General features: G+C 33.3%; 1 protein-coding gene across 1 annotated transcript; it reads right to left on the bottom strand.

Annotated features, from left to right (window-relative positions):
• Positions 1-2,049: 2,049 nt before the first annotated feature.
• On the bottom strand, positions 2,050-3,150 carry LOC134478419 (vomeronasal type-1 receptor 48-like). The gene has a single exon (XM_063259706.1). The coding sequence runs from the start codon at positions 3,049-3,051 to the stop codon at positions 2,050-2,052; it is 1,002 nt and encodes a 333-aa protein (XP_063115776.1). The 5' UTR covers positions 3,052-3,150.
• Positions 3,151-21,186: the final 18,036 nt, after the last annotated feature.

Genomic DNA, 21,186 nt, shown 5'->3' with positions numbered 1-21,186 from the left:
GAATGTAAAATTTAGAAAGTACACGTAACTTAATTTTTATCTAAATTGCCTGCTCTTGTCGCCCACTTTTTTTAAGTCACACTCCAAATAATTCTAATATCAAAATATAAACACTGAAATACTCAATGATAATATATAATTTATATTTAATTTTATAATGTTTTCCTGAGTTATTCATTTGAAAAATTGAATGACATAGTTCTATTACCTATGTAAGATATACCAGGTAGTATTTTTATTTGATTTTTTAAAAAGAGTAGTAAATGTACATACTTTTCATGGCAGTAATTCATAACTATAATAAGTAATTTAACTTGTCTTGTATAACATTTGAATTTTTTTATTTGGACCACAAACATAACATGCACCCAGGAAATATAATACTGGTGCTTCTTAAAGCAAAACTAAAACTCTTTCTTAAAGGCTGAGCAGCACACAATTGTAAAAACCTGAGTCCATATGAAGTGCTTTTTTGGTCTTCTAAAAGATCAGGAATAAGACTTATACTTTTAGATATCAACCTTCAAATAATTATTTGGAAATTTTTATTGTATTTTTTAAACTTGAAAAATTACATTTTGACAGTTGAAAATGTGTCACTTGACTTTCAAATTTTAGGAACAATATTTTCCACAATTAATAACTGAAAACATTTTATTATGATAAAATACACACAGCATAAACCCCAACCATTTGGAGCATTCTTGAGTGTAGAGTAGAGTGCCATTCATACTGTGTTACAACCATCATCATTGTATATCTCTAGCACTTTCTCTTTTTCCTGAACGGAAACTGTGTCCATCAAACAAGAACTCCCCAGTGTCCTCTTCGCTGACTGTCTGGAATATCATTCTATTTTCTATCTCTATCATTTGGACTACTTGTAAATTTATCTCTTATAAAAGGATTCTTCCAAAATTTTTTCTGTTCTGAATTACTTATTTCAATATTGTAGCTTCAGGGATCATCTATATAGTACTACATGCCAGAATGTTCTTTCATAGTTAAGGTTAAACAGTATTCCAGTGTGTTTCAGAGTTACATTTTGCTTATACATTCTTATGATTATAGACACTGGGTTGTTTCTAGGTTTGACACTTGCAAAACATGGTATTATGAACATGGGTATACTAAGGAATAGTTCCTTGTATGAAGTTATTTTGGTGTGTGTATTTTCTAATCATATGATTATATTTGTTAATACACAGTTACATTTCTAGTTTGACAAATTACAAATAAATAAGGCAATTAACATTAAAGAATGACCTAACCTTTCTCATATTGGTAAATAATGTAGGTTAACTGAGGCCATGAAAATGAGACCCATCTCACAGGTTTCATTTTATTGATCCAGTGAAAAATATGAAACCCATGTTATATCTCAGAGAGGCATGTGGTCTAATTTTCTGTTATGTACTTGCCATACATAAGTATAACACAAAGAACTCCATGTGTTCATTTAAACCAAAGAGCATTACTTACATTCTGTGATTAGGTATATGTCTTAGCTACTTTTCTCTTGTTGCTGAGACAAAATACACAACACCCAAAATTAAAGGGTAAAAGATTTTTTTTAGCTCAGTTGATAGAGTTTTTAGTCCCTGATCATCTGGCTCCAAGACAGGGTTGCACATGGTAAGAGTACAACAGTTCATGGCAGCTGAAAATAGCAAGGCAATAAGGGAGGGAGGAGAGAGAGAGAGCGAGAGAGATAGAGAGAGAAAGAGAGAGAGAGAGAGAGAGAGAGAGAGAGAGAGAGGGAGAGAAAGCAACTTTCTTTCTCTAACATTTTCTCCAGTCTACCAGGATCAGGATGGTGCGAATACAATCAGTGGAATGATTCAGAAATCATCAACCCTTAATCCCAGCAGCCTTAGTCCCAGTACTGCACTACAAATCAATCGCACACTCTACATTCAGCCACCTTCAAAAAAGGTCTATGATTGCATGAGGTTTGGGGGGACATCCGAACACAAACCATAACAGTACACTGAAGCAAGTACATTTGTTTATTTTGAGGATATTTACCCATCACTGATAACCACGTATTTATTTTCTTCCACACATGAGTCTCAAAATATTAATGATACGTTTTTCAGTAGTAATGAATACTAAAGGACTGACTGTGGCATAGCCATGGACCACAAAAATTTGAATACAATATATTACTGGATTATTATTCAACACAATTCTTGAGTGAGACATAATGTCCAAACTGGTCATAACTACAAAGAGACACATAAGCAGCAGAATGGTCCAAGTGGCCCTTTGTTCTGGGGATGCTTTTGGAGAAACTTTGTTCCTGTGAAGATGCTGGGACTGTTTTTTATGCCTCCACAAGAGAATCACTATGTATCCACCTGAGAGGGACACAATTCCTATAAAGAACATATCTCTGATGGTCAATAATGTGAAAACTATGTGCCAGAGTAAATAGTTCATGGGTAAAAGAGAACAGGACTTACTGACATACAAAATATTTTCTGAAGTTAAATTGGTACTAGCAGTGATGGAGATAAAAAGGTGACTGCTAATGGATATATATAACAGCCAAAAGAAAAGAAGGGAACACAGGCTGTGACATGAGGATTGGTGTTTTAACTTTGCCAAACAAGAGCTTCTGGGGCTGAGCGTGATAGCCTGAAGGACACTCAGATGGCAGGTGATACACATGGAGAGCCCCCTCATCGACCTGTTCAAGTAGATAACTGATTTACATGTAATATCATTCCAAAACCCCCCTTGAGAGGTAAAAATGTCTCCAGTTATGAATCCTGTGGTTAGCATCGTCATTAGGTGGTTTAGGGCCAAGAGGCCAATAGGCAGGTCAGTGAGTCTGGGCCTGTGCCCTACAACAAACACAACGATGTGGAAGAGAAGAAGGATGACATTGCCTGAGACCCCAATGATAAACTGAAAATAAAATGTGATTGTGATGTTAATATTATTGGACAATTCCTTGTTCACATTCATTTTACATGGAAAGATGCATACAATGAATGTCTGAAGAGAAAAGCAAAAATACTTTATTACAGGTAGAAACTCCTTCATCAATATCAGCTGACACTGATGTCATCACAAAAATGAGTACATTTTTCTTGGTGCATCCCTATTCCACTTAAAATCTCACTTCTCCCTCATAGCATCTGAAAGCCATTCAACTCTCTCTGTCTCAACATTTCCCGTCATGCCTAGATCATGCAAGTCATTGCAAGGCTTTCGTATTGACCCTCCCACCGGTTGGTCGTACCCAGAGTTGCTTTATTTCAGTGTTATATTTATTCTTGTTTCTTTGCCAATCCAAGTATTCTTAATATATGGACAGAACAAAGGTTGGTAAGTATTAACTCTGCAGTCAGACTTGTTGATTTTATAACTGTGTTCCTTTTTTTCACTCTGAGTCTGAAATTTAATCATCTGATATATACAATAAGACTACCTATATCTTGGATGTTTTATGCATGACTGGAACTTAAGTATATGTACCAAATGTGGAAGCATTCTGGCATATGATGATGTTTCCCAAAAGGTTCGCTATCAGCCTGCAGTTATTCATATATGTTACTGGGTAGATTTTTTGCAGTTCCTTCAGTAATTGATGAGCTAAGTTCTTACCTGGAACAAAGAAATACAAAAATTTCCAGAATAGTACAAAATTTGAGTAATACTTCTCCAGATAACTCTGATGGAATTTTAGGACTTTTGTTTGAATTCTCCACAGTAATTATACATTTGACACATTTTTATTATCATGATAGAATAGCCTATGTCAGATGAGTTCAAATATTAGCAAGAGTATAGTTCAATATTTTTCTATTCAGGAATTTCAAATAAAAGCAATAAATATAATCATGAACAAAAATGCATTATGTTTATTCTATTTTAAAATTTTAATTAAAAGATGAGTACCCAAAGTAATCCTGAAAGATAGATTATGTAGGACTCTGAGCTTTCATTTCTCCTTCACATAAGCAGCGACACTTCTCCAGATTTACTATTCTCAAGCCTAAAACCGATCCAAGAAAATTTTAAAAGTGATGCACTGGCTGGATAATTCTTCTGAAATATGCTTTTATTACTTTAATTCAATTTTCACACATGAATTTTACTTAGTATTATAAAAATCTTTCCAGTCATATAATAAAAAAGTATTATAATCGGAAAGTCAAAGATGTAAGGCTTAATTATATTAAAGCTATTAAACCATGTGATTCTGTAATGTAAGATGCTAAGGGGAAGCAGCAATGTTAAAAATCAATAAAAATGTGATAGCATTTAAACATTCAAAGATGAGGAAAATAGTGCTTAAAACATTTGAAAAAATAGCTCTTCTGGAAAAACTTCTATACCGTTATGAGAACAGTTAAATTTCATGTGATTAAGTGACTGTATTCTGGACACTAATGCAATCTTTGTTAAGTAAGTATTTCTCTTCCTCATGAATTTTTGTATAAAATATGGGCTTGTTTTCCTTCTTAGCTTCAATGTATACAAGTCAATGAAGAGAGAAAAAGAAAAGGATATAAGTTCAATTTTAGCAAAGTAATGATCAGTAAAAGAATTTACTTTAATACAGTCAAAATGTTTTGGTTTGTCTCATAATAATATCAGAAGAAAACAGTAAATTATTAATCAACGTTCTACTTGTCTGCAACTTTTTGTAACACACATGATCACTAACCTGCAGCCCTAAATATTATTCTATGACTTTTGTGAACTTGTAACAGTAATGTCGGTTTTTGTGTATTTATTTCATATAGGATAAAACATACACTAATAAATTTTTAAATAATAACTATAAATAGGTATATTATCATTTAAGAACGAACACTGAAGAATTAGTCAAAAATTATTTTTTCCTGTTATTTCTGTAAAATACAAGTTTTGAGTTCATTTTGTTTAATTCAATTGCAATATGTGAGTCTTATAAACACACAGCAGTATAAACTGTCCAAGTCACATGTTTTGGTCATATCTATATCTGGGTACTGTACTATAAAATTTTCAGCATGACTTCAAATAGTGAAATTCTGCAAACCTAGGTGCTTTAGTAAAGTCAAGAGTATAAGATGCTATGAATGCGTAACAATACTAAGTAAATAACAGCTTCAGTAGATCATTAATTTTAAACTACAGGGAAACCTTATCTTCCTGAAAATAAGATTCCTTAGGAGAAACAGAAAAAAATAGCTTCCTTTAGGCAGAATATACTTCAAGGAGAATGGGAAGATTTCATATAATGATACGCACTACCTACCTTCCTCAAAGCTGTGCCTAGAGACATCACAGAAAATATTCCTCTAATCATCCTACTAACTATTGTCTCATATTCAGCTATATAAAACATACAAACAAATGCATATAGTTTAAATTATTTACATATTACATAGTAAGTTCCACAAAGAAAGTTATATAGGTCTTTCTGGGCTAATGGATCTTTTAAACAGGTAGTATTCTGGTGAATGTAAATGTCTCATAAAAATAAGTTCAAAAAAAAGAAAAAAAAAGTAAGTTCAAGGAGATCCTGTAGCATGACTTTTACTATCCGTGTCTCATCATGCTCAACACTATCATCTAGGACACTGATAGCAAACCTATAGCATATGTGTCAAAGTGGGCTGTTGTTATCATTGAAAGCTCTGAAAAGATCACCATCATTGGCCTGAGAGAGCAGGAGACAGAACAAATGTTCTTTACTTGGCAGAAATATGGCTTTTAGGAGTGAGTATGCTGAGATGGGACTTGGATGGACTAACCTAGCAAACTGGAAAAGGCCTCCTTGAGGGGCGCTTGACTTTTTGTACATAAGGAGTGAAATATAACATGATGTCTGAAGTAAGTCCCATGCAGAGGGGCCATGTTGAAGAAAAGAGGAAAAGCTAAGTGGGAAATGAGAAGGCAAACAAACACATGGAGCATAAATTCTCAAGGAGAAATCTAAATACTCACTTATTAGAGGTGATAGTGGAGGCTGGCGTCTTTTCAAGGAAAAGATAACAGTCAAGAATTTTTATTATGTGGAGTAAGGAAACAATTACATTGAAATCTGTATCATCCTGTATTTCACCTAATGAGGCACAATCTTGTGACACAGATTATTACCAAATTGGCTTCCTAACTATGAACTAATGTTCAGGCCAGTGCTCAGGATCTTGTGGTTTGGATGAATGTGGAGAATGGAGAGGAAGGAAAAAAATGCCTATGTAGAGCCCACTTTTATGGGGTGCTTGTGGCCAGTGGGTGGACTCTTTTCAGGGTGAAGGATAAAAGGTTTAATTTGTTTTGTCTTGTGATCCACAAGGTAACTATTTCCATCACTTAGCACTGAACTGATGTAAAAAATAACACAATTTATTTCCAGCTTTTGATGTAGAGTGCCGGACCCTCTGGGGAATGAGAAGAATTTGTGTCAGGCAAGTGGATTTGAAACTGATGGGAAAGTGTGAAGTACACTGTGTCCTGTAGTACAATTTTGAATGGAAAACTATACAAAGCACTAGGGAGAAGTGGCCAATTTGTGAATGAAGTTGAAAATAGCACCATACTCATGCTGGGAGCTCCTTGCACGGTTGCTCCAAAATGTATGCTCTCCAGGACTATGAACAAGAAAAACCTGGAGAGTATTCGGGTAAGTGAAGTGAACCTCTATATCTGAGAAACATGGTAAAATTTTTTCTTTTTTCTGTTTAGTAAATTAAAAGGATGTAAGTTCAGCTCTTGTTTCACACCTGCAGCTATAATATTTACATCACCAATATTCAAAATAAATTATCAGGAAAGCACAGTGATCTTTTAAAATAAAGAGAGGAAGCCCAGAGGTGCTTCTGCTTAGATACTGAGTTGTCATTACTAGGAAACGTAAATGAACCTGCAGGAGAATCTGATATTCTGATTAACCCATCAATGAAATAAGTCAAGACTAATTCCTGACAAACATCTTGATTTTTTTCCCTCACCATATTCTTTGTAACTTAGTCCCAAGAAATGTAGTCAGGATAGTAATTGTCTGTTCATGTTAAGTGCATTAAAAGACACAGTCTGAGTGTAAAGTACAAAAAAGGATATACTTTGTGAGTAGACTGAATTTTAATCACTGAAGCCAGGGAAAGATGCATTTCAGCTGCCCAGATACTTCTAAACAAAATGAGTTTCAAGAATATCTGTTAGTAAATGCATGGGAAGGTATATTTTAGAAGTAGTAACACGAAGAGAAAGTATTAATCAACACAAATACTTTATCTGCCCAGATACTGACAATTGTACTCTTAGTTCTGTGAGAGCCTAAAATTGGGAAAGAAACATAATCTTATTATTAAAACTTTTAATAGCAAATAGCAAATAGCAGCTTTATCATCTCATTTCTCACATCAGATATGACCCACTTGGCAGAACACAGGATGAAAGTAAAAACCATTAGTTTACAATTGTGAAATTAAGTAAGAACAGAAAATAAGCTGGAAGAAAATTTGCCAGTAGGTGTTTTGTTACAATGTGAGGTTGCTCTCACTGAGATTAAATGTTTAAGTAGAATTTTATTTCATTCTAAATATTCTGTAACTGCTTTTTGAATTCTGAAAAACATAAAAGTAACTTACATCAATAGCAATTATATTTTCTGAAGGTGACAGAAAAAACATTAGTATATTGAATAACAGTATAAAGTTCAAAATTATCATTTCCCTTATTGTTAGGAATAAGAAGTGTATAAAATCTCTAGGAAACATTCTGTATGTATCCTGAATATTGATACAGCTAGTCAGTGAATTTCACTGAATTGAGATGAACAAATGCAAAGTTAAAATAAATTGATATTTCCTTACAAAAAATTGGCTCATTTTATGACTCAGAAATTAAACAACTGTATATGTAGAGAACGAAATTTATCAGTACACTATACACAAAATAACTTTCTTGACTCAATAGCACCATTACAGCTGGAAGTTTCCTCTAAAGCAACAAAATACCTTCTCAATAGAGCCAATATTTTTCTCTCACAGGCTGCCTAAACCTCATCTGCTAATTGATTCTATATCTGTGGATATAGAGACACTTACCAGATGGACACGTTGTGGGAGGACTCACTATACCTGAGAAGAACCTGCACAATTTTACAGAAAGGATATTTAAATCCTTTCTGCAGGCCTGTATTTCTAGTGTCTGCATAAAAATGACAGGCTCTTTCTCAGAGGACAGAAACATCAAGTGCCCAATGGAATATTTTCTGTACCTTAATTATACTTTATCTCTATGGGATAACAGACTGAGAATGCCGTGCTCAAAAACATTTCTCTTAAGTTTCTTGACATATTTTCATGGAAGAAGTCCAAGTTCCAAACGGTACATACTTGACAGCTCAAACTAACATCTGTCAGTAAGGGTCTGTTATTACTGTAGACTACGCTCTGATGAAGAAATCTCTGAAGACAGTGCTTTCTTCTGTTTTTTAAGAAGCTATTTCTTCAAAGAAAAAGAAAGAAAGAGAGAGAAAGAGAAAGAAAGAAAGAAAAGAAGGAAAAAGAAAAGGAAAAAAGAAAAAAAGGAAACTGTTTCCTCAAACAGTGTGAAGGTAGTGGAACTCTCACTATGTTCTGGCCAGCGAGATGTAAATGGGAGCCCGTGGGCCTTTACTTTTTGGTTTTCCATTTTCTTCATTCCCTAGCAGTTGTCTTGAGATGGATAGGAGAGTGGAAAACAGGAAATGAGATGACATGATCCAGCAGCCTCAGCACCCGGACTGTGTACACCTGGGCTTTATTTCCAGGTGCAAAGAGAAATGTTCAACGTTTGCATACCGTTTGCCACTAGAAGAAAAATAGGTGAACTGTATATTCTCACTATCTGACTTTCTATTGTCAGTCAGAAAATTTACTTTCAAAAGTCTCACTGATTTTCCATCCTATGTTGGTAAAAGTCAGGAAAGCTCAACAAAATTTCTTTCATTTAATGTGTCCGAGATTGTACATTTCTCTCCATTTTAAGAGGTATCATTAAAAAGATTTGCATCCAAAATGAAAACAGTAGACATAACTTTGTCTTGTGGCAATACATGAATGAAAGTGGAATCATTTATAAATTAAATGTAAATATTTTAAAGAGAAATATAAATAAATAGAAAAATAGAAATAAAAGTTTCATACTAGATTAATGGGACAGTAACATTAATTAATAGATTGCATATCTTTATCTTCATAGTAGTTACACAGAGTATAAGACATAGACATGAAATATTGTCCAAACAATATTAACACCAATCTTTCTTTCCAATGAAGGGATACTACCTATATTACTCTCTTAACTATATTGTAGGTATATATCATATATATATATATGAACATATATACATATATATATGTATATACATTCTCTTTTCTTTTCCATAGTAAAAATCCTGAAACAGAATGCAGCAAACCAGCAAGAAGTTTATACATCATGATTATGAGGGTCATCACTTTTTTCATCATAATTATTAAAAGAATGAAAAAGAAACACAATTACTATCTCTAAGATTATAAATCTCATAAATAAGATGAAATGGATTAAATCTTGAAAAACATAAAGTACTAAAACTCAAACATGGAGCAAGAGATAGTGTGAATTATCCTACATCTACTAAATAAAAAATCAGTAAAAATGATACATAATAAAAGTAGATGATTAGTTCTGGGAGCTTTTACTGATGGAATATATTAAACATTTATGTAAAAAAGACATCAGCTTTTTACAATCTCTTCCAGAAAGAAACGGAAAAGTACTTTATATTTATTATTATTATTTTTTTGTCTTTTTGAGACAGGGTCTCACTATGCATCTCAGGTTGGCTTTGAGCTCTCTTTGTAGCCCAAGCTGGTCTTGAACTTGCAATGACCCTCCTGCCTCAGCCTCCCAAGTGCTGGGATTATAGGCATGCGCCACCACATCTGGCAAGAAGGTACTTTATAACTAATGTTTTTAGGCAGAATTCTACAAGCAGAATTATTCTAATATAAAATAAGATTTTTAAAAATTATAAGAAATGAAAATTATAGATCAGTGATTCTACTGAATAAAAACACAACTCCTCAACAAAATATTGCAAATTGGATTTTAAAAATAATGGATTAAAAAGTCATTTTAGGACACAGACTTGCCCTATAGGAAATTCTTCAGGATGCCTTACATCAAAAAATATGACAAGAGGAAAACTAGTGTTATGAAGATAAACTGAAAATATAAAACTCACACAAAAGCAATAAAATAGCAATGAAATCTTGCCAATGCAGAAGACCACTAAACCACAAAAACACATAAGAGAAAGAAAGGAACAAACAATATGCCAAACAATGAGAAAAATATTAACAAATGACAGAAGTGAATCTTTACACATCAATAAAATCCATGAGTATAAATGGATTAATTTCCACTAATTAAAAGATTTAGACTGGTTGAGTAGATTAAAAAATAAGACCCAAGAATATTTTGCCTACAAGAAATTTATTTCATCTATAAAGATCATACAGGCTGCAAATAAAGGGAAAGAAAATGATTATCTATACAAATGGAAATCAAAATAGAAGTTACTATTTTCATATTCAATAAAATAGCCTTTCTCACAAAAAACTGCAAACTGATGAAAAGTCATCATCTAACGATCTCATGATCAATATACCTAAGTATCAGAGAAAAGCAAAGAAAAACCAAAATGAGATATCATCTCATCCCAGGAAGAGCAGCTATAATCAAAAAACAAAAAATAACATGTGCTGATGATAATATGGAGAAAGGGAACTCTGATGAACAGTTAAAAAGACATTACTAATTAAAAAAATTACAGAAAACTGTATGGAAATTCTGCAAAAAAACAAACAAACAAAAAAAAACCCAAAAGCCAAAAAACAAAAAACAAACAAACAAACAAAAAAAAAACCCACTGCCTGATGATCCAGATCTCAATCTTCACAAAGAAAATAAAATCAGCAAAAGATACTTTTTTGGAAAGGGAAATAATTATATTTATTCATTAAAATGGGAATTATGATTCACTCTAAGTACAACAGTACCAAGGTGATACTAATCTTCCACATGAGCATTTTCTTTTGATTCCTTTTTTTAACTCATAATTGTACTTTTAAATTTTTGAAAACATGACCAATCTAATTAAGATTTGTTCTGTATTAGTTCAACAGTGCAAGCAGTCACTACTAGTCTAGCACTTCATTCCCATGAAAACCTCAGTGTTGCAGTGTTGAAGAGTGATGGTTCCTGATAATCCAAAATCCCTGTCTCTAAAGACAAGCTTGAATGAAAACATTGCTGCATTTACTGGTGCTTCAGTCATCTTTAGGTCCTGCTGGGTCAGGATCCCCTTCCTACTGCAGTTTAGTCAGAGTTTGTTTCATTATTTCATTCTTTGCAAGCTGCTGACCAAATTCTTCATTCTTTGCAGGTTATTCATTAGAGGTCATGCTTGGTTCCTCAGTCAGTGCCCTTGTCTGTCAGAGCAAGCGTGTAAGAACCACAGACAGAATATCATAAGATCACAGTCAAAATCTTTCCTAATTAAACATCAGAAATGACAGCCCATCACTTTTACTCTATGCTGTTTAATTAAAGAAAGTCACTCAATTCAGCCCACACTCAAGGGTGAGGACTCCACAACATGTAAATGCTAGTAGAGATCACTGGGAGCCATTCTGGAGCCACTTGAGGCATCTGTCTATTCAGCAGTAGTAACAACCGAGTAGCATACGATTACTTAGGGACTCTAATTTTTTTTTTGTTTGTTTCTTTACGATTTTTTATTCTTCATGACAAAGTAATTCTAGACTTTATAGAAAGCCTTCCAAAAGACTCACATTTTCTCACTATTTCTACTAGTTTTAAAAATTTATATCATTATAATACGATGATCACAAATAGGACAACAACATTGGTGCAATAGTATAAACAAAATGACAACCCTACTCAAATATCACTAATTTAAAATTGAATATCCTTTATCTCTCCAAGTAGTCTGTCAAAGATCCTGAATTGTATTCATAAGTATTATTTCTCTAGTCCCTTAAATTTTCACAATATTTATTCTTCATCTTTTTATGGCACAGTAGTTCTGCAGAGTATGGAATAGTTATAGAATAAATCTAATTGGAACATCACAAAATTTGTCTAAAACTTTGTACTTTATAAGCTTCTACTTTATCACAGTAGTTAGTATATACTATTAATATTGTATAAACTACAGAAGAGTCTGAAGCATAGTTTTATATACTTTCTTTCAGAGAAAATACCCATCATTACTGGTCTTCACTCTAGAGAAAAAAGGCTGGTCATTCATTGTCTTCATAGAGTGGCATCCAGTTCAGGATCTGCCTCAGTCTCAGTTAAATTCAATGTCTTTGTATCCTTCAGCCCCACATTCAGCTCTGCCTGTACTTTTTTGTTATAAAAATTCACTTTCAAATTTCACTCACAGTTTGCATTTTGGAACTATGAGTTTGAAATTACGGCATATGAAACCAGTACCCAGAAATCACGTGGTAACAGATCTAGGAGAGAGCCCATCACAGCCACTGGAAAATAACAGAAAGTTCAAAGACTTGTCTTGGCCCAGAGAAGGGTAATTACATAGTAAGAAATTATTTTGGACTAGTTCGATCTTGAAATCAAAATGTGATCGCTTGGGATTCTTTACATGGTGGAACACTTGGGATTCCACTGTTCAGATGTGTCAATGAAAGTTAAGAGAAAAGTTTTGAGCACAGCTTTCCCTAGATTACCATTATCCCACAGAAAGTAAAGTAGGATTTAGACACAGAAATTACTCCACGGGGACTTTGCATTGCAGCCCGTCCAGGAGGATCTTGTCTCTTTTCTATATACACTAATTCTAACAGCTTGCAGAGAGGACTTAACAATTATTTTCCTCAAACTTGTGCAGGTTCTTCTCAGGTTTGTGTTGTGGAGTCCTTTCCCACTACGGCCATTTGGTAAGTGCTTCTGTACTCACAGAATCAATGAGCAGGTGAGGTCTCAGGTTGGGGTAGGAAGCAAATTGGGGCTATTAGTAAGGTATTTTTGTAGCTTCAAAAGAAACTTCCAGCTCTAACTGTCCTACTCAGATTAGAGGATTATTGTTATCTCTACTGCAATGGCATATTTTCTTCTTTATATATACAGTTGTATAGTTTCCTACTCATAAAATTAGTCAATATTTTCAAAGGAAACATCAATTAATTTTAATTTTGCATTTGTTCATCTGGATTCAATGATCATCACTGACTAGCTGTATCCTTATGCATCTTACACACAGAACGTTACCCAGAGATTTACACTATTTTTAATTACTACACATAGAACATTTATAATTATTTTACTTTATACTCTTCGAAAATATATTGTTTTTTCTGTCTTCTTTGTTAATCAAATAGAGTTACTATTGATATGTTACTTTTATACTTTGAGAAATTTAAAAATGCTATGTTTTAAAAGGAAATAAGTTTCTATACTCAACACCTCATTTCAGAGAGGGGAACCTCATATTATTACTAAGCAACTACTGGCAAATTTTCTTACAACATGTTTCTGGTCCTTATTTTATTTCCCAAGTTACAAATTATTGGTGTTGCCGAGTAGCCTGTATTCTACAAATTAGGTCACGTCAGAAAAGAAGTGTGAAATGATAAAGATACAAGTATATTAACATTTATTAAAACAAGAAGATTATGTTCCTTTTCCCATTCCAGGCTCCAAACACTTAAACTACAATTAACAAGATCCAGAAGTTAGATTATTTGTGACCTTACCATCCTTTTAATTCTAAAAGAATGAAATTCTTATCCTGTTTCTCAGGTTGCAGCTGCCATTCATCTGTCCAAATATTCTGCAGGCTTTTCTTGGTCATAGTCCTAGAGATCATACATTTTTGAGAATGTGGGAAAATAGCACACCCATAGATATGGAACGGGTTTTTACTTTATCTATAAGACAGCCACTTCTCTTTAGTGCTCATCAGAGTTTTCTACCTAAAACTGTGCCACAAGACAGAGTATGTTGCACAATTTCCTGTGCAATTTCCACTTGTACTTGAACTGCTTGTACATCAGTCTTATATGTCTTTTTCATTTCACGTGTTTATAGGAATATGTTTTATTTTGTCTTGCTTTGTTTTGATTCTCCCTCTAATATAGAAAGGATAGAAATACATGTTAAGACTCATGCATGTGTAAAATCTATAACAGTTTATGAGAACTGATCTTATGACACATGATGAAATGAACAGATACTTTGAAGAAAAAGAGACACTAAAGTACCCAGAGCTGATCCTGGAGTGTCATAATGTGACACCCAGCAATAGTATTATTCTTTGTTCTGAGTGATATTAGACTGCTTGGGTATGTTCAATCTCAACATAATTAAAGATATGGATAACTGCATGTATGTTTAAATATATAGGATTGATAACCATATTTTTTAGTTTTTGTTGGCTAATTGAACAGAACTGGTTGCAGTCTCACTGTTTGAATTCCCATTTATATGCTCCACTTTAGTATCTTGAATAACTATTTGTTAGAGGACAATCTGTAATCATCAACTAGTGATTTCTTACTGTTTTTCTTTGAAAGTATGTATTGTTTCTAACCATTTTCTGTTTTGTTTAGTCTTTCTTTAAATAAAATTTTTTTAAAAAGACACTACACTAACCAGTGCTGATCCTGGAGTGTCATGATGTGAAATCTAGCTATACTATTATTTTTTGTTCAGAATGACTTTAGCTTGCTTATTTTGTTTACTTCCAAAGTAAATGAAGATATGGATAACTACATGTATGTTTACATGTATAGGATTGACAACCATATTACTAAGTTTCTGTTGCATAGTTGAACAGAACTGTTTTCAGTCTCGCTGTTTAAATTCCCACTTTATATGTTCCACTTTTGTATCCTGAACAACTATTTGTAAAAGGACAGTATGTAAACATTAACTAGTGATTTCTTACTATTTATTTTTTCTCTGAACGTATGTATTATTTCCACCCATTTTCTGTTTTGTTTAGTCTTTCTTTAAATAAAATTTAAAAAAATAGATTAGAAGATACACCCACAACTACAAACACACTCAACCACCTTATCTTTGATAAAGGGACCAAACACGTTCACTGGAAGAACAACAGTTTCTTTAATAAACGGTGCTGGAAAAACTAGCTGTCCACATGCTGAAAACTAATACTAGACTCATGCCTATCACCATATACTAAATTAAAATCTAAGTGGATCAAAGATCTGAATACTAAAACAGAAATACTAAATCTGTTGGAAGACAAAATAGGTAAAAATCCTGAAGACACAGGGTAGAGAATTCATGAACAGGAATCAAAACATATGGGAAATACTTCCCAGAATCAATAGCTGGGATCTTATTAAAAAGTTTCTGCATGTCAAAAGAAATCTCCAGCATAGTGAAAAGAAAACCCACAAATTGGGAAAAAATCTTAGTGAACTGTCCCTCAGACAAAGGACTTCTGTCTAAAACATATAAAGAATTTTTAAAAAAATCAGATCCCTGAAATTCAAAGACCCAATCCAAAAATGGGCATCTGAGATGAATACACAGTTCTCACATGAAGAAATACGAATGGCAAATAAATACATGAAAACATGTTCATCATCACTAGTCATTAGAGAAATGCAAATTAAAACCACACTAAGATTCATCTCACTCTTGAAAGAATGGCCAGGATCAAGAAAACTACCAACAACAAATGCTGGAGAGGCTGTGGGAAAAAAGGAACACTTCTGCGCTTTTGGTGGGAGTGTAGACTGGTGCAACCATTGTGGAGGTCAGTCTGGGGATTCCTCAAAAGGCTGGGACTCCCATTTGGTCCAGCTATTCCACTTCTAGACATATTCCCAGAAGAACTGAAAACATCATACCACAGTGATATATGTGCACCCATGTTTATAGCAGCACAATTTGTAATTGCTAGATCTTGGAAATAACCTAAGTGTCCATTAACTGAGGAATAGATAAAAAAAAAAAAAGCTGTGGTATTTTTATACAATGGAGTACTACTCAGCTATTATGAACAATCACATTGATATATGTATAAATAAATGAACACAACTTGAAACTATACTCATAAGCGAAATAAATCAAACTCACATGTATAAATACTGTATAGTCTCCCTAGTGTAAGAAATGGTAAGAGTACATAAGAGTTTATAGTAATCATGATTCCCCATTACATTGGTCTGAAGCCTTATAATGTCTGCATTCATTAGTTGGAATGGTTCTTACTTACTTTGTTTGATTTTATTATCTGCAATAGTATAAATAGCTATTTTAAAGAAAACAAGACATTAAAATAGCCAGTGCTGATTTAGTATCATCTTACTCTGAAGTTGTACTATGTTTTTGTTTTTCTGTTTCGTTTGGTTCTATCATGTTATATCTTATTGGATATTATTATGTGTGATAGTATAAACAAATTTTCTATGTAAAATGAGATAATATAGTGGCCATTGTTCATTCTCTGCTATTTGGTTCTGAAAGCCCTGTAATGCTTTCATTCTCTTGAATGGTTTTATATGATTGTTTTGTTATGTTTGATACTATTGTATATGAAGCTATGCTCAGCTATTTCAAAGAAAGAGATTATGGGAGTTACTGTTAATTAAGTGTTGTCTTGTGGCAAAATGCTGTGTTACTTGCATTATTCTGATCTGATCTGCTTTGTTATGTCCTCTTTTGTCTTAATCTCTTTAAAACAAAAAATTGAAGAAAAACACAAATATAATCATATGATATAGAAAATATACACATACACAAACCAAACTCACTTCATGTAAGTAAGCAGTCTTTACCATGATTTACATGATACCATGATTTACAATTGTCAAAGCTAGAAACAACCCAGTATCTGTAACCATAAGAATTTATAAGGAAAATATAATATTGATATACACTGGGATATTATTCAGCCTTAACTATAAAAAAAATTCTGCAGCATAGTGCAATATAGGTGATCCCTGAAGCTACAATACTCAAATAAGTAATTCACAACAGAAAAATACTTTGGAAGAATCCACTTATAAGAGGAGAACTACAGAGTAGTCTAACTGATAGAAACAGAAACATAATGGCATTCCAGACAGTCAGCAAAGATGACACTGGGGAGTTGCTGTTTGATAGACACAGTTTCTGTTCAGGAAGAAGAGCAAGTGCCAGAGATAAATGGTGGTGATGGCTGTAACACAGCATGAATGGCACTCTACTGTATACTCAAAATGCTCCAAATGGTTAGGGTTTATGTTGTGTGTATTTTATAATAAAACTATTCCAAATTATCTTAAAGAAACTAAGAAAAATATTCTCACTGATGTTAAAAAGACAAGTCACAAATTTTCAAGTAAAAAATGTAATTTTTAAATTTAAAAAACATGGTAAATATTTCCAAGTAATTACTTGAAGATTGATATCTAAAGGTATAAATCTTATTCTTAATTTTTCCAAAGACAAAAAAGCACTTCATATGGACTCAGGTTTGTACCACTATGTGCTGCTCAGCCTTTAAAAGAGTTTTAGTTTTGCTTTAAGAAGTACAGTATTACATTACATAAATGTATCTGTGGTCAAAGTGAAAAATATAAATGGTATACTATGTGGAAAACTACCTGATTTGTTAAGAATTACTGCCATGAAAAGTATGTATAAGTAATAAGCTTGTACAGAAAAATAGAAATAATATCTAGCATATATTTTATAGGTGATATTACGTATTCAACATTGAAATGAGTAGCTCAGGGAAATAGTATAAAATCAAATACTACTTATTTTCTGTCACCAAGCAATGTCACTGTTCATATTTTGATGCTAAAATTTTGACAAATTTTAAGAATGTGACAAAGAAAAAAGTGCAAGACAGGAGCATGCAATTTTGAGAGATTAAGTTATGCATTTTTTCTAAACTTTACATTTAACAAAATGCCTCTGAGCAGGGTTTTTTAATTTTTAAGAGAATAAAACAATAAAAACAAAGATACAGGATTTCAAAAACAAGATAATATGAATTAACAATAGTTAATATATTGTGTATTGTTATCTTCAAAGCAGTTGGTCACAGTACAAGATAGATGCATGCATAATTGATCAAATAATTTAAGCACAAATTGCTCTCTTCAATGAACTAAGAGAAGTAAGTGGTATAATTATCTTAGCTATCTTTTGTATACATACATATATATTTTTTCTTTTTAAATATTTTTTGCTTTAAAGAGAATAAAGCCCAACAAAACAAAACAGTAAGCCAATCAAAACAAAGTAATAAAATTGGTACAGAGCTTCAAAGCAAGATAATAGGAAAGCAACAGTGACTACTTTTTTAGGAAACTAAAAACTCCATTGAAAACTGGCAAAATGACTTGACAGAAACTAAAGTTAGCTTTTTGAAACTTGAAGAGAGATTTATGATATATGATCGTGAAAGAAAAGTCCTCTTAAAAATAATGAGGAACCAGAAAGAAACAATTCAAAGGCTGGAAGATAACAAAAGGATACATAACTTAAGAATAAAGCATGTGAGTGAAGAAGCAGGACTAACCAAAAATGAACTACAAAGAATAATCACAGATATAATAAAGGAAAACTTCCCAAGCATAGGAAAAAGAATTGATATCCAGATAAATGAGGCATACAGAACTCCAGCACCTACAACCAAAACAGATCTACACCCAGACATATACTAATCAAGATTCAAGAAATCCACCAAAAGAACAGAATACCAAAAGCAGACAGGAAAAAGAAGCAGATTACCTACAACAGGAAAATTATCAAAATAACAAGAAGAGCCCGGGGAGAAAGTATCCAAGCCCCGAAAGAAAATAATTTGCAACCAAGACTGATATACCCAGAAAAACTCTCTCTCAAAATTAATGGAGAAATAAAATGTTTCCAAGACAAGGAGGAACTGTGGGAGTTCATAGCCACCAACCCAACCCTACAGAGTGTGTGGAAAGACATTCCAGAGAGAGACAGGAAGGGATGCCAGGATTCGAGCAACAGTGACAGAGAGGCCTCAATGAATGGGGCAGACAATGGAATGAGGGAGTAATTATAGCGTATTATAGCAGTCAAGAGGAGTAGCAGACATGAGGCAGAGACAGTAAGCTATAATCTTTAATATAGATAGCCTTGATGCACTAAAATTTAAACAAAACAGGCAGATTAGGAGGCAGGATCCATTGAGATGCTCTGAATGGGAAATACACTCAACCCGAAGGAGGGTTAATAAACTGAAAATCAAAGATGATAAAGCAAAGCTATATGCAACAGGAAACCAGAGAAAAATAGGGACAACTCATCCAGCAGCCACAGATAGATTTGAAAGCTATGACACTTTTGGGCAGTGTAGAACTACCCAGCTGGAAGAAAAGAAAACCCTATGACTTTACTGAGTGAAGGAATACAGTTCAAGATCAAGCTCAGGGGTAGAAAGGTTCAGCAACACTCAGATAGACAATGGGCTGGCCCCCTAATCTAAAAAATAAAGGGGATAGTGAGACCCAAAACATACAAAGCATCCCAAGAAGGGGAAAGATGAAAAATAGTCTAAAAAAGGAAGGCAGAGAACATTGTTAATAGTGTATCAGGATTTAAAAGTCACAGTAGTCTTACCGCTCTATTTAGTTTGATTTTATTTTGTTCCAGTCTGTCCACTCATATCAGATTTGAGGGCACAGATATCTAACCCAAAAATAGCAGGTTATACCATGGTAACTATCCTTAATTTCCCATTAACTTAAACTGAAACCCTCTATTACTTACATTGTCTTACTATGACTGATCTTTTGTTAGACCGCAGTTTTGCCTTGGCTGATTGTACTCGAATTTGGCATGCTTCATAGTATCAAGTCTAAAAGTAGAGGCAACTACCCTGAAGATGACAAGATGTAAAACATATCCATACTGGTTTTGATTATTAACCACTCTCAAGTCCTACAACGTTTTCAAAGTTGTGTTTTTATAAAAGTAGCTATGTAATACTATGCTTAACTATATTAAGCCTGATGATGTGGACAAGTCTATTGAAAATAACAAGAGAAAGCATAGTAACTATGGTAGATCACCTAATATTGTGGTCTTGTGTGTCTTTTTCATTACATGTTTTTCTAGGAATTTGTTTTGTTGTCTTGTTATGATCTGTTTTTCCCTATAATACAGAGAGGATAGCTATACATGTAGAAATTCACACATGGGAGAATTTTTTAAACTATTTATGGGAACAAATTATATAGTGCAAGATGTAATGAACAGATATTCTGAAGAAGAGACACTAAGAAACCCAAGGCTAATTCTGTAACATTAGGATTTAAAATCTAGCAATACTATTATTCACTGTTCAGAGTGATATTAGTCTAGTCTCTTAAGTTCAATTTCAGCATACGTAAAGATAAGAACAGCTACTATGAAGAGAATAAGAGACATTATGGTAGTCATTATTGACTTCCCCAATGTCAGCCTTCATCATCCTGTAATGATTTGAGTAGTTCTATAATATGCAGTATGTATTCAATGTGTGTGAAGATGGGGACAACTATTTGGAAGAAAACTAGAGACAATAAGATAGACAGTGAAGATCTCCAGTGAACTTGCTTTGAAATCTGTATTTCTTTAAATTGTTTCTTTATGAACTGTTTTGTTCTGTTTTGATATGTTTAATCTTACCCTCTTTAAGATAAGAAAAAAGTGTGTTGGCCTGATAACCATATTACTAAGTTTTTGTTGAATCATTGGGCAGAACTGTTGGCAGTGTCATTATTTGAATGTCACTTGTATGCTTTAATTTTGTAACCTGAACAACTATTTCTTAAGGTGACAATATGTAACTTAACAACTAGTGATTTCTTAATGTTTATTTTTCTGTAATTCTGTATTATTTTTACCCTTTTTCTCTATTTTTTTATTTCTTTTTTTTTTAAATAAAGAAAAAGCCAAGACAGAAGGAAATCTCCCATTTTTGCTATATTGCACGTTGGTATCCTTTTAATAGATGCTCAGACTTCTGGCCTTAGGCCTGCAGCATCAATCAAGCATTAAGTTATTTTTGCACCTCAGTTGCTATCAACTCAGCCTGTCCTCCAAACCAACTGGTTGCTTACAGGGCAGTGGAGGATGGTGGGGGAGCTTCTTGACTCTCAGTTTGTGCCCTGGTCAACT

The sequence above is a fragment of the Cavia porcellus genome, unplaced genomic scaffold (assembly GCF_034190915.1).
Source record: "Cavia porcellus strain 051 isolate PalLab524CR breed Dunkin Hartley unplaced genomic scaffold, mCavPor4.1 scaffold_13, whole genome shotgun sequence".
NCBI classification, from domain to species: domain Eukaryota; kingdom Metazoa; phylum Chordata; class Mammalia; order Rodentia; family Caviidae; genus Cavia; species Cavia porcellus.
Note: the sequence above shows the minus strand (reverse complement) of the source record. Positions and strands in the feature narration are given on the sequence as shown.